Source organism: Mesoplodon densirostris, chromosome 4, assembly GCF_025265405.1.
Source record: "Mesoplodon densirostris isolate mMesDen1 chromosome 4, mMesDen1 primary haplotype, whole genome shotgun sequence".
NCBI lineage: Eukaryota > Metazoa > Chordata > Mammalia > Artiodactyla > Ziphiidae > Mesoplodon > Mesoplodon densirostris.
The window spans coordinates 179,389,746-179,405,051 of NC_082664.1; the positions used below are offsets into that span (position 1 = coordinate 179,389,746).

The window sequence follows — 15,306 nt, forward strand, 5'->3', positions numbered from 1 at the left end:
AAAGCCGTGCCTAGTGTGTTGGCTGGAGAAACCCAGTCGTCCAGGGTAGCCAATAATGACCATGAAGTCCTCAGTGTGGCCTTGGGCTAGTATGGCTACAACAGCCTGGAGGGGAGACGAAGCAGCGCACTGAGGAAAAAGATATCACCAGCAAAATAAATTGCTTCTCCTGAAATGCTCTGTCCTAGCTACATGGCAGAATTACTTAGGGAGATTTTCAAAATTAGCAGTAGTCAAGGTCCCACCGCAGACCAATGGAATCCTATCTCCTGGGTTGGAACCCAGACACCGGTACTTGTGAAAACTGCCAGGCAGTTCCTGCGTGTATCTCGGGCTGAGGGCCGCGCCCCTAGGCCCCGAGCCTCGGCCTCCTGGTTGGCATTTCTCGCTTTCCACTCTCTGACTCAGTGTCAGTAGGATAAGGGCTGGGGCCCCAGGGAGAAAGAACCTTACCGCTTCAGAGATCAGAGAAGAGAAAGCTCTTTGAGTTTGGTCTACAGAGACATGCCAACGGCATCACCTGGGAGCTTTTCAGAAATGCAGATCCAGGGGCCTTACCTCAGCCCTCACATCAGGATCTGCATCCTAACAAGATCCCCAGTGACGCATATCCATGTGGAAGCTTGAGAAACACCGTTCTGGAAAATACCCCTTGCCCTTCAGAATCTGGGCCATGTCCCAAGATTTTCCTGTTTCTTCTAGGTCTTTCCACACTGTCTCTAGTTCCCTCAGAGTCAGGCTATTTCTGAGTCACACAATACTAGAGATGGGCTGTATTACAGAGATGAATCAATCCAGCTCCGATCAATAAATTGACATTCCAAGGTTAAATCTACCTGTTTGATGAAAAGGACAATCCAGAACTTCCACAAGCTTAATTATCATAGCTCATGTACTTTGGGAATTTATAATCTGTATTTCAAGTTATAAGTAGCTGTGGATTACCACTGAATATTTTTAAATACTGAAACACCCTATACGTATATTTTAACGAAATAGACTCAGGCTCCAGTTCGTAATAATAGAACGTCTTACATTCTCAAGTATGTAATAGGGCTCTTCAGTTGTGTAAAGTGCTGTGATGCAGATAATACATGTACTAGGATGTTAAAAACCCTCAACACACATTCATGTCTGCTCACCCTGGGCTCACCCCTGACTGTGACAGCGGGACCACAGTGTAGGACGTCTGAGTGTGACTCCAGGTATAACATGGCAACTCCACTCCTCTTTCAAGTTGATTGAATCCTAGTAGTGAGCCCTAAGCTCTTGGCCGAGAACTGCTTGTATAATATTCACGAGGACTGTATTTTTCAGGTCTAGATCACTCTAGGAGAGTGGTCTTCAACTTTACTCGCCAGGGAGACTAGTTAAGACACAGATTATTGGGCTTCCCTTCAGAGTTTGCCATTCCATAGTTCTGGGATGGGGCCTGAGAATTTGCATTTCTCACCAATTCTACTGCTGCTTTGGGGGACCAGGGTCTGAGAAGCACTGCCCTGGGGTCCTCTGCCTTTCGACTGGCCCACATGAGGTCAGTCTAGAAGTTTCAGAACTTGTGCTTAAGACGAATTTTCATCTTCAGAGGAGTGATGATCCCTACCTGTTTTCGGAACCACCAGTTCGCAGGCAGGCTCTTACCTGCCCCTACTCGTTTGGGAGATATGACCCCCGTCCTTGGCTTAGTGCATCACTGGCTCAAGCTTTCTGCTCAGGTTCCCCTCACAGCCCAATCCTCTCCCTCCCCCTTCTCTCTCTGACCGACTCTCGTCCTCCCCTTCTATCCCCATCACTCCTTCTCTGCTCAGTGTCAGGGTGAGTCTTAAATCGCATTCTGCTCCACTCCCCCGAGAGACTCCATCGCACCCTGTGACCTGCTTGCCACACCCAGGTACAGGCCTTCACCCCTGGAAACTTCCTTCTGCTTCCACCTTTCTCGTAAGCAGTGTATGGCTGCACCTCCTGAAGCAGTTACCCAAATCCTGTCCACTTGGACTTCACTTCCTGTCTTAACCCCAACAGGATTCAACTCTCCAAGAGCCCCCAACATCTGAGTAAACTTTCTGAGGCCTGGCACTAGATTACCACGCAGGTTCTGAGGCAGGAGATAGACGGGCCCCAGGCTGAGCAGCTGGAATCTGTCCCTTGTGGACAGACGCTCCATGATAAAGAGAATGGAAGGAGCGAGGAGGAGCTGAGCCCTGCTTGGAGAGAAGATAGAGAGACCATATATTCCCCGTTCTTTTTTTTTTTTTGCGGTACGCGGGCCTCTCACTGTTGTGGCCTCTCCCGTTGCGGAGCACAGGCTCCGGACACACAGGCTCAGCGGCCATGGCTCACGGGCCCAGCCGCTCTGCGGCATGTGGGATCTTCCCGGACCGGGGCACGAACCCCTGTCCCCTGCATCAACAGGTGGACTCTCAACCACTGCGCCACCAGGGAAGCCCTATTTCCCATTCTTGAGGTCAAGGAGACCTCGCAAACTACACATGCACAGAAAGGGTCCTCAGGGCTCGGAGAAGGGAGGGGGCGCCAGATCATAATATGTTCTGTCAACTTCCCAGAGACCCTTGAGCTGGAATCCATCTTGGCTAAAAAGTGCACGCGCACACAGGTGGGGGGCCCGAGTCAGACCAAATACGGACTCAGAGCCAGACAAAGCAAGATGATTGGCCAGAGGAGACCCGGAAGAACTGCCCCGTATAAGTGATTTAAACGACCCCAGAGGCACAGCTCTCTCTCTCAACCTGAGCCCACCCGTGCTTTCTCCACACGTATTCCTCTCCTAATAAACACTTTACCTGCTTCACTGTTTTCCATCTCTTTGTTAAAATTCTTTTTACAAAGCAGACGAGAGCCAGAGCAGCACCGCGGCCTGGGTTCAATCCCTGGTCGGGGAACTGAGATCCCGCTTCAAGCTGCCACAGCCACGGGCACCCCACAGCCACCGAAGATCAGTTCCACTATTCGTGGATGGTACTGTTTCCAAATATAGAATTGCAAAGGGAACGGTTCTTGGTCAAACAGCAACTACCAAATACAACTGAGATCAGCAAAGGGCTTACCTTGGATGAACCACTGCATCTGGAATCCTTTCTCATGGTGACCGACCCCGTCGGTATAAAACAGCACTTGAAGCCTGGAGCCCGTGGTGCTCCCTGAAGGTGGAATGCCTGCTCCACAATAGCGCCCCATGCGCCGTGGGCCATCATAGAGCTGCAATCAGAGAGAGACCTCCCAGTGTGAAAAGCTACAGGGCTTGTCAGATGGAAAAAGCAAAGTCCACTCATGCAGCAAAAGCTGTTCCTTGGTTCAAAAGCTACGGGTAAATCTACTGAGGTGGGTTGAGTACAGGAATTAAAAATAGATAATTATATACAGAGAGTTCATTTTGGCCAACCCAATATAATCCAGGCACAGAAGGAGGAAATGCTGGGCCAGGTGAGATGGGTTCACATATGAATCACACGAGAGATGTTCAGTGAATATCAGTATTATAACTGTAAGCTATAAATTTTTAAAATAAATACTAACTCTAAACAATTAGACATTTTGGAAAACTCTGAAAGGAAGATACAAAATTTAATCCCACTGAAGAGAACCACAGTTAATATGTTCTTAATACCAGAAGCTTCTCTTACCAACATTTTTTTCATTTGTTTGTATATGTACATATATACATATGTGCACAGGGGAATATGTGAATATGTGTGTGTATCAATTTGGGCTACACATTTAATTGTGTTCCCTGCTTTTCACTAAGCCTGTCACGAAATAGTCTGTGTAAACATTTTTAATAGTGGCACAAAATACTACTAATATGCTGTATTTACATTATAATTCTACTGTTGTTCACCTAGGATATTTCCAATCTGGGGGCCAATAAATATAAGTCTTTGTTTGATAGTTTAAATTTCTCTTAGGAAAGATTCCTATAAAGGGAATGAATTAAAGAGCATGATCTTTCATGGCTCTGGATATATATTATTAAACTGCTTACCAGAAAGTTTATACCAATTTATTCTCCCACCAGCAGTTTCTGGAAATATTTTATGACTGCTATTATTTTAAAAAGTGGGGCTAATAGTGAAAATTTGTTTTCTTTTTGTAATTGTCTTAAGTTGTTACTTTGGGGTTGAAGTTTCTTTCATGTTTATTGGGCATTTCTTTTTCTTCTCTTGCAACTTTTCTGTGAGGTCTTTGCCCATTTCCCCACTGAGGTACTTATACATCCTGTTGGGTATCCTTTATCTGCCTAATTTCATCAGATACATATCTCCAAACTAAAAAAATAAACATCTTTGCCATATCTCTTCAATTGGTAAAAATAATGATAATCCAAAAAGATTGGCTTCCTCATGACTCAGGCCACTACATTTTCTTTTAATCCCCAAATGTCCACATTAAATGCTTTGTTCCAGTTACCCTTGGGATGAGCTGCCCATTATAAAAAAATGGAAAGTGTCTGATCATGGACTTCCTTTATTATTCTCTTAAAGAGTACACACGTGTGAGTGTATGTGCTTGTGTGTGTCTGTATGTAAATGTATCATCTGGATTCAATAAATTCCATACTGACCAAATTATTTTTATTTACTGAAATGTTATGATAGAAAATACTGTTTGAAGCATGTTGATTTGAGCATGGAAAGCTTCTTAATCAGATTCTACAAAGACCCTCCATGGAGCCTTCCCTAATCCCTGTAGCCGGTCATAAATTAGTTTTCCTTTGAAACCCCTCAGCTTTTCATTTGTGCTTCTTTGTGGAAATGGGCACATTCTGGTGATAGGCATATGTGTCTCTCTCCCCTACTGATGATGAGTTTCCTTAGAGCCCAGACTACCTCTTACATCCCCTCACAGCCTAGCACAGGGCTTTGTCCAGGGCAGGTTCCCAATACAGCTTCAGAGAAGGAACACAGCCATCTCCCCGACAGCTGCATTGCTTTTAATGGCACTTAATCTGCATTGTTACTTTAACGCTGCACAGTTAGATACACGTTAGGGTCTTACAGTCCTAAACTTCAGCATGCTCTTTTCAGGCAGCAAAAGGTCTGCATCCTTTGTGGCCACTCTGCAGAAGGGCCTTGTTCAAGGTCATAATAAAAATCGCAGGTTTCTAAATTTGGGTCGTCTCACTGAGTTCTCAAAACGGGCGGCTGACCAGCCGTACATTTCTGTGCGACGCGGGGAAGGTCAGTTGAGGTTTAAAAAGAGAAACTCAGAAGTCCGTTATGTCACTCACTCTTTTTTTTTTTTTTTTTTTTTTTTTTTTTTTTTTTTGCAGTACGCGGGCCTCTCACTGCTGTGGCCTCTCCCATTGCAGAGCACAGGTTCTGGACGCGCAGGCTCAGCGGACATGGCTCACGGGCCCAGCCACTGCGCGGCATGTGGGATCTTCCCGGACCGGGGCACGAACCCGTGTCCCCTGCATCGGCAGGCGGACTCTCAACCACTGCACGACGAGGGAAGCGCCTGTCACTCACGCTTAAGTGCTAAACTTAAGCGTTTTATGCACATGATAAAGGTGAGGTTTAGTTTTCAGACCTGTCTCTTCAGCTTCCTTTTCATTTTTTAAACACCGCTGCTTTGAATGTGTGTATTTATGATCAAACCTCTAATACTGTAGGTGGTTGACAGAAGACATGAGAAGGGAGCAAAAATGAGAGAAAGAATAAAGCCACATAAAAAGAAGAGGAAACAGAAACAGCCCCCCACCTCCCATCTCCAGACCCGCCACCCTCTGCAGGAGGTAGAGGGGCAGGAGGGTCCGTATGGTAACCTGTTTATTCCTAAACTACTGCTTCCCTGCAGCGTATTTATTTCAGCCACAGAGTTCCTATTAAACCTAGGGTATGAATTCCAATTCAAGACTAATTAGTACACAGATAAACATACTGTTCTCACGCCAAAGCATAATCAACAAGAAAACAGCTCTACTGGTTTCCACTCCAAAAGGCTCATTCTAAACTTTGGATTGTACTGCAGTGACCAAGACTTTAATTACTTCATCTTTAGCCAACAAAACATGAGGTAAGATCTCTCTAGAACTAGAATTGCCTTCGGCTTCGTGGATCTTCTGAAAAACTCGGTAGCGACATTTTGAGGAGCCCTAGTTTAGATTCTGTGCACGGTCCTAAAGAGTGGAGTTCTTTTGCCTCCCAGCTCAGCAAGGTTAAGAAACGTGACACTTTCACATTACTTGGAGGGGATGTTTTTTTTTCTTCCTTCCGGATGGAATTACTTTACTGAAGGAGAGCCCCTGATCCCAGTGGCTCTTAAATAACTGTGAATGGAATGGGGGTTGGGGGCCAAGGGAGTAGGCCTGGGGGGAACAGTGGTGAATAACAAGTAGTTTCTTTTTGCCTTTGGAGGGAAGAGAATGATGCGTTGAAATAAACATCCAATAGACGTTGATGAAAATACTTAAGTATAATGTCAAATAAATTAATGACTTAATTAGTGTAGAAAAATACCTCTCTAGAAGAAAAAATCCCATACCCCTAATTTTATGTCTTTCTAACGTTTACACTTAATTAAATCACGGGTTTTTCTTTATAGTCACACAGATGGCTAACGTCACCGCAACAATTCATTCCCGCGTTAAATTTACCACCCAAAAAGGAACAGTCATTTTTCAAAGTACACAAATACCGGTTACCGTGGAAACCAGTGGGTGCCTGCTGTTCCTGATTCTGTTTTCAGAACAGAATGTTAACCACAGGCCATCCCAGCTGTGACTCACGGGGACTATTGGCCAGCATGTGGTTCTGTCTCACTAAGGGTACCACTCCTGGCTTTTAGAAAGCCCCAAGACTTACCCCATCTGAACAGTATTTGAGGCCTTGAGTCCATAGGAAGGAGATTAGCAGAAATTAAGAAGTAAAAGACTGAGATTCTTACTGTGAATATGAAGATCGAATTTGTATAACTGTGTTTAGAGGTTTGGTTTTTTTTTTAATACTTGAAATGCTGTTTACATTTTCAAGTTGCCATTTGATGTATCTTCAGATATAGATATGTATATGTACAAAACCTGCTGTATAGAATCTTTTCAGTTATCCTCTTCAGGAGAAGATTCCTTTAGGGTTTTTGCGTTTTAGATCTTCCACCCCCGCACCACCCTGAAACATCTCAACCACTCTTACAACACTCGAAGAGGAAGGAAATCTCTTGCAGAAGTCTCGCTTGCCAATTTCTATCTACTTCCTTTGCACGGGTTTGATAATTTGGTGCATGCATAGGTGATGAGACCATTAGAGATTTCTGACTACAGTTGCAACATGAAATGATCCGTAGACTCCTAAATAGTACAGACCCATGCATACAAAATGGAAGACAGAAAACCAAAGACATCACTGACAGAGTGAGATTTTTGTAAGATTAAGGTTTTTGTAGGTACTTTACGAATCACTGGAACTCAAGTCTGGAGAAACCCAGGGTCAGCTAACCTGTTCCCTCAGCAAGAATCAACTTTATGAACTGAAAGAACTCTCAGAACAGAAATGTGCTTTTCAAGGGCCTCTTTGTTGCTAAATGGTTTTATGATTTTGAAAATTTGTGATCCTAATGAATGAAATTATAACTAATTGTCTCCTATCTCAGTTTGGGATGTATAGGTAGACTTCTTTTCTAAACCCACTTTAGAATCACAGTGAGTAACAACTAAAACTTAGCCCTTTCTATTTTAGATCAGCATCGAATTCACACTTTTTCTAACTACTGTTTTTCCTATTTACTTGAAATTTTTCTGGAAGAAAAACATTTTTATAGTGGAGGTTTAATCATAAGAAGAATTAAATATAGTCCATATAAAGAAATTAAATCAAGAGTTTCTTTGAGATGGTATCATTAAGATATGGAGAAACTTCCAGAAAAAAATTTTGGTCCAGTTCCTATTACAAATCTTTAAAAACCCCCAAAGAACTTTATCCTTTAGAGTTTAATATGTAATTGAAATAATTCATCTGCCGTGAGGGAGAATTCTAGGTATAGTAGAGAATGCCTGATAGTTTTAGAGAGCAAAAATTCTGGTCAAGGTCAAGAAGATGGTTACATTTCTGAGAACTATACTCAGTGAGTTAACGGAGTGGCTTTTTGAACTCAATATCACTAGTAGAAGATTATATTTCAACTGAGAGCCGGACAGTAATTTTACTGTAGGAACACACTACAGTATATTCAAAGTGGTCAGTGTCAGGCTCTCGATTCAAAGCCCAGTCTAGCTCTAAAATATGCTTAGAATATAATCTTGTGAAAATTACTTAACCTCCATAAGCTAAGATTTCTTTGTAAACTTGGCATGTTAATGGTACTTATCTCATAGGGTTGTTGTGCTTTTAGCAAATGAGACAAACCAGGTAATAGGTTGAGGATGAGTCCTGGCATATGGAAAGTACCCCAAATGTTATTCTAACTCTTGGTCAGAGGCAAAGGGAACCAATCTTGTTTCTAAAGAAACATACCAGAAATAGTTTTGAGAGAAAAAATATGATGGGTAGGTAGAAAGAACTTGAACTGACTCACGTAAAATATTTCTCAGGAATCATCCCTGGCAGACCAGACGGGGAAGCAACAAATCAATGAATCACTTGTGAGGAGATGGATGGCCATCAGGGGCAGCGTGTTGCTATGACAACCTGGTTTTTTGTGTGGGGCACAGTGGGGCAGACTGACCGTGGAGTGTGTGTCTGAGTGGAGGGAGATGGTGGATCATGGCAGGGCTGGTGGCGAAGAGGACACTGGGGAATCTGTCAAGGCTGCCCTGGTGAGCGGATCAGGGAGAGACCACCGGTGAGCAAAGTGGCTCTACCTGTGTTTTTTCCTGTTGCAGCCTCCTCTCCTCTTTCCGTCCGGCCAGCCTGCAGCTCTGGCTGCTTGGCCCCTGGAACTCCAGAGGAGTGGGAACCGGTGAATTCTTGGAGCACCTCTTCCGATTTTCCCCACCCAAAAAACAACTGTACCAGGAACTATGGGAACTGCTTTATTAGAACAGCTGTTGAGAACATTGTTGTCCAATGTCTACAAACAAATCTCCTGGATAAACTTGGAACTTTCAGAGTTTACCTTAAATTTGAAGGGCTTTGAAATGTTCCTGTAACAATAGGAGAAATTGCCAAGCAAGATTCATCAAGTAGGGTAAAAGGCTCCCATTGTGGGTGAGAAGAGCCTCAGCGGGTAAAAAAAAGAATCCAATTGTGGGAGGTAAATTAGGCAAATGTTTAAAGGAAAGCACATCAGCAGAGCATGGTAGGCTCTAGAGGGCTCTGTGATGGCCCTGGGAGGTGAAGGCTCCCCGTGAGACACCGGGGCGCCCGCAGTGCCCTCAGATACAGAGGCACACATCTCCCCTGGCCCGGGAAAAGCCGCACTGCCACGTGCTGCAGGCTGCAGCAGGAAGCATGAGGTACCATCTAAAAGGAAACAATGACTCAGTGCTGGGCTTTGTAGGAGACCAAGAAACACCGCTGAAAGACCACATTCTGAGTTATTTTGTGTCACTCTGAATTACAGGTCTGTCTCAAACACAGACCATATAGTCTCCTTTCCATGGGGTGGCTAGCTGCTGTCCCCTCTTAATAGCGCATTGATATTTATTTTTGCTTTCTACACATTACTTATTTTAGAAGCCACAAAGGCTGATTTGGGTTTGTTTGTTTGTTTAATCATTGTTTAATCATGGATGTATGCAAAGGTTTAACTACAAAGATGTTTTATCTCAGCATTGTTTATAGTAGTGGAAATGTGCAAAGATTCTATGTGTTTTACAACAAGAATGGGTGGCTGTATTGTGACGGTGGAACATTCGATGTTGCAAATGCTGTGGTGTAACAAGGAGATAAATAAATAACAAGGAGAAACATTCACAAGCTACCGTTACATGTAAAAAAGTCATTACAGGACAGTATGTACAAAATGGTCCCCTTCAAATGTTAAAATAAAATAAATACATAGGATGAAACTACAGGAAATAAATACCACCAAATATTATCAGTAATGATGTAATTTAGGTTATTTTTATTTTATCTAGGTTTTTCTATATCTTCTAAAATGTTTGCAATGACTGTATTCCTGTGTAATCCGGTAAGTTTATTTTTAAAGCATTGTCTCTGGGGACCTTCTGACATAGCAATGTAGATGTGCACTGGTAATGTTTTTCCAGTGCCAGAATTCCCTACCCTTTTAGGTTCTCAGATCCCCAGCTGGTCTACTAAAAATATTATATTGTCTGTCTCCATAATCCTTTTTATGTGTCTCAAGATTATCCATGAAAATTAGCCCATTAAAATGTTATTATATAAGGTAATCTCCTCCAGCATTAATTTAAAACCATATTTTGTCCCCAATGCTTCCTTTTTTAATCATAACTAGGTTTTTATTATTAATTAGACTAACTCGTTATTAAAAAAGCATTCTTTCAGATGTTCAGGGACTAAAAAGCTCTCACAAACATAAGTTTTGATAGTCACTGATGGACCAATAAGTGCCTAATTCCCTCCCTAGTGGGAAGTGAAATGCTTTGAAAGCCAAGCATCTTCTCCCTCGTATATACATGAACATTTAATTCCATGAATTGCAGCCTTCCCTCTGCCAACTCTACCACTACTGTGAAGCACTCAACATTTAAAAAAAATTATTCTGCCTCTTAAAAGCCTAACCATCTGCTACAGAAGGACTCAGAAACAGGGAGGGACCTATAGTACAGCATGAAATCCTAGAACCTGGAGCTGGAAGGACCGAAAGCCCTGCCATGCAGACTCTTCCCCAACTGAGGGAGGGCGGGAGAAGAAAGCCTGTTCAGTACATAAGTACATGTAAGAACTGAAGGGTAAAGATGTCATTTTTGAAAAATTTCTGAAATGTTGTGGGTGGAAATTGTTCCCATTGTAAAAAAAATAGTCAATCAGTGTAATTAACTGAAATCCACAACAATGACCACTAATGTTTGAATTTAGCCTTCTGCTTCATGCCATGTGTCTGTTGGATGATGGAAGAGACCTTGCATGCACTCGATGCCTGTGGTCTGAGACGCAGAGCTAGGTGAGGACCACCAGGAAAGGAAGTGTGGATAGAGCAATTTCAAGTTTTGAGCATCAAATGGAATCTTCACTGGCTTGCGGGTAGTGTGGAACTTATTGGTAGGTCTGATTATTATTTAACCTGATCCTGTCCTTCATGTTTGAGAGGATACTTAGAGGGGAAACACACAGTTTCTTTTGAATCTGAGAGCAAAGGCTCTCTTTTGAAGGCGGCTGTATTTGCCTCAACTGCAGCAAATTAATGCAATGACAGGAAAATTCTTCATTGTGAGGGATGGTGACAAATGATGAGCATTTTCCTTTGAGGAAAGGGATTTTGATCACACTGAAATAAACATCTCTCCTTTTAATTTTCTGTAATTAAAAAACCTCACATTTTACTTGGGCATTTTACTTGGGAGTCTTAAAATTCTTCTAAAATCCTTCTTGTTGCACTTAATGACACTACAAAGTATTTGGCTTAATTAACCAATGGATACGCTTCATTCTAAACTCCTTTTGAATCATGATCCTGCTTCGTCCAATGCTAGAGTCATATCCGGTAGGGAGTCTTCAACTGGATTGTTTGGCACACTGTTTTCACTTTTTACGTGTGGTTTTGAACAGCGGTTGTCCTTAGAATTGAAATAGCTTATCTCTGAATTCTAAGCAAAATGCCAGGCATCCTAGAAGCAAACTTCCTCTGACGGACAGTTCCAGGAAACATGACTCATCTGCCCAGGAAGTGTGCCATGGAAGCGCCATGATAACAGAGCCGGTGCAGATCAATCACTGCTAAGACATCAGATCTCCTCTGCTTCTCTGCACTTCTCCAGCCAGCAAATGGGATTTTTAACTACTCCACTCTTCAATTCGGATACCCAGGCCCTGTGGCTTTTGGAGGAAATCTGTGAGGCCAGGGAAAGGGAGCCCTGCTTTCAACAGGTGGGGCCAATCTACGCTAATCACGCTGGGAAGGCTGTTTTGGAAATCAAATAACCCATGAAATTGTGTTTACGTTTAAGAAAATGATAAATAATATTTATTAGCACTTATGCTGTGCTGAGTATCACTCTAAGGCCTTTCCATGTTATTACCTAATTTAAAATTCCTAGGGGCTTCCCTGGTGGCACAGTGGTTAAGAATCCTCCTGCCAATGCAGGGGACATGGGTTCGAGCCCTGGTCTGGGAAGATCCCACCTGCTGTGGAGCAACTAAGCCCGTGCGCCACAACTACTGATCCTGCGCTCTAGAGCCTGCGAGCCACAACTACTGAGCCCATGCACCACAACTACTGAGCCTGTGCTCTAGAGCCCATGCTCCACAACAAGAGAAGCCACTGCGATAAGAAGCCCACACACCACACCGAAGAGTAGGCCCCGATCACCGCAACTAGAGGAAAGCTTGTGTGCAGCAACAAAGACCCAATGCAGCCAAAAATTTAAAAAATTAATTAATTAATTTTTAAAAATAATAAAATAAAATTCCTAGCAGCTCTATAATGCAGATAACATTTTTATCCCCACTTTAGAATTCTGGAAACAGGTATAGAGAGGTAAGTCAACATTTCGAAAGGCGTCAACAACTCAAGAAGAATCGTTCTTGTTTCCTTCATTGGTAATTATTTTTTTTAAAAAAAGAATTGTTAAATTCAAAAATAAAGCAAAGTCCTTATTCTCTCTGATAACAGAGAGTAACAAAAATAATTTTTTAAGTAACAGTGATAACACCCAAAACTCCTGTTATTCAATGGAATCAACATTTTGTTCACTCTATTTCTTAATAGAGTTTGGAATAAAATAAGTGGACCAAAATGTTGGCTTTATCATTTATCATTTACCCTTTGTGAGAACTGTCAAATGCATTAGTGAAGCAGGCTGTAGACAGAAAGCAAGAGGAAAATTAAATGTCTTGAGAAATGAACTGTTATTTATATCTCAGCCTAAAGAACTGAATGCTGTCTATTTAGGAATTTCTTTATACCTAACTGAGGTGCTGGGGCAAATAATGACATTATGTAAGTGTTTACTATGTGCCAGTCTCTTTATATATAAAAACTCTTTTGTGCTGACTATCCCATTTTACAGATGGGAAAGTGGGCCACTTAGAAGCTAAATAACTCACTCCACATTTCCTGGCTAGTTAGCGGCGAAGTCCGGGTTTAAACCCAGGCTACCTGGCTCCAGAGTCTATACTATACCAAACTAAACAGGTGCCGAGACTACTGAGCAAGATTTCATGTTCTATTATGGAGACTGAGTGCCTGCAAGACATCCTCTAGTGAGTGAGCAAGGTGAGTTACTAAATCTTAGTTTACTATTGGCATCCACAATAGTCTGCAGATAGAAGAGAGCTGGCCTGAGCAGTTCAGATTCCAGGGAACGGCCCAAGAATGACAGAAAGATCAGGGTCTGGAGCCGCTTCCAACTGTGGTTTACTTTTAAACCAAAAAGTCGGGAAACTGAGGCCATTGTTTGTGAGATCTGTACAGAATCAGCTGTGTCTTCATGAGACCAGCAGTGATGCAAACACAGACATCTGTGCACACTTGGCTTATTAGAGAGGATGCAAAGTCTTTAAAAGGATAAAAGAAGTCAAAGTCCTCCCAAGAGCTGGATGGTGGAGGAAGGACACTTGGAAGAGAAAGAGAACAGACTCTGAACTTTTGGAGCCAAACAGACCCAGGCTGTGCCTGGGAGAGGAAGTCAGACCTCAGGAGGGAGGAACGGCCACTCATAACCGAAGAGTCACGAGGAAGGGAGACAACTTGTCCAAGAGATGGAGAGACAACGCCCTGAAAGGTAGGAGGAAGCATCTGAATGGCCAAGAGGGAGTCATCCCCTCTGCGGGCTGAGCACGGGGGAGGAGTAATAAACGTTTCTGGAGTACTCATACTTGACAGCTGGGCAGGTCGCTTCATTTGATCTTATAACAACTTCGTGAGTAGTTGTAAGTACTTTTGCCATTTAATACATGAGGAAGCCGAGGAAGCCAGAGGTTAAATTCTGTGCCCAAGGTCACAGCTAGTGAGAAAGAGCAAAGCTTTGAACCCAAGTGGACTTCAGAGCCTGCCGGTTAGAGCGACCTGGGTCCATCACCTCCTGCCAGTGTGATCTTAGCGTGCGTATTGTTGCTTACCTGAGGCCCAGTTCTCCTGCCTGTAAATGACCACAGAACCACCCAATTGCCAAATCATCCTGAAGATAAGCAATAATTATCTATCAAGGTGTCTATAAGAGTGGCTGGCACATAGTAGACATTGATTACTGTGAATCTTTTTAAAAAAATTTTTATTGGAGTATAGTTGATTTAAAATGTGTTATGATTACTGTAATTCTCAAAAGGGACGTTTGAGATGTGAAGGAGAATTTTCTAATCTCTCATGAACTTGAACATTTTGCTTCTTTGTATGAGAACAAAAATGGGAAAAAAAATTGGAAAACATCTCTAGAATAATGTTTCCCTAAGAATGTTCTGTGGATTACAAATGTCCAATAGGTGTTAGAATTCTGGGCCAAGATGGAACCCATCTGGAATGCTGCCTTTTGTGTGCCCCTGAGTGTCTCCTCTCCTGGTTGTTGCTCTGCACACAGTTCTATTACGCTGTATCCTGATGTCTTTCTTTTCGCTGTGTTACCATGCCCACCCCATCCAGTGTTGGTCCAGTTCGGTTGATTCTACCCCCCAGGTGCTCTCAAATCCCCTGTCATTGACACGTTCTCCCTCCACAGCCGTGTGAAGGGCTGGTCATCTCGCCCCTGAACTGCAGCAATCATCTTTCTGAATCTCCAAAGTTCCTCTTATCCCTCCCACTTATTCTCGAAGCCAGAGTGTGGCAAAGTGCCAATCCAGCATGCTGTCTCTGCTCACACTCTGGAAAGATCTCTTGCTGCCCCAAGCGGTCACTGGAACTCTGAACCTGCACACAGGGCTCTAACCTGCAGGTCCCTGCCCAGCTGGGAGCCTCAGCCTTGGCCTCAGACACGCTGTGTCCTTTCGGTTCTGACAGATGTTCTCCTCGACCGGACTCGAGCCGAGCTCCTCTGAGCCTTCCTAAGCCTCAACCTCGGCCTATAAAGAATGCAGAGTCTCTGCACAAATGATTTCATCCACTTATTCTCCCCAAATTAAAGGACCGAAACAAACACAAACGTAGTTTCTAACAGCTCAAGGTCACATCCCCAGGATGACCCCAGCCCCCCTCCAAGTGCCTGCCTGAGAAAGCCCAAGGCCGCCTAAAGGATTTACTGTTTGTTCCAGCCAACACCTGAGGATAGGCCCCTGACCA

At 43.3% G+C, this 15,306-nt stretch overlaps 1 protein-coding gene across 1 annotated transcript in view; it reads right to left on the reverse strand.

Annotated features, from left to right (window-relative positions):
* CUBN (cubilin) overlaps window positions 1–15,306 on the reverse strand; it is a 277,325-nt gene that overhangs the window by 182,468 nt on the left and 79,551 nt on the right. Inside the window, exon 28 of the mRNA XM_060097791.1 lies at window positions 3,066–3,216. Coding sequence (XP_059953774.1) covers window positions 3,066–3,216 — 151 coding nt within the window. The remainder of the gene's footprint in view (window positions 1–3,065; window positions 3,217–15,306) is intronic.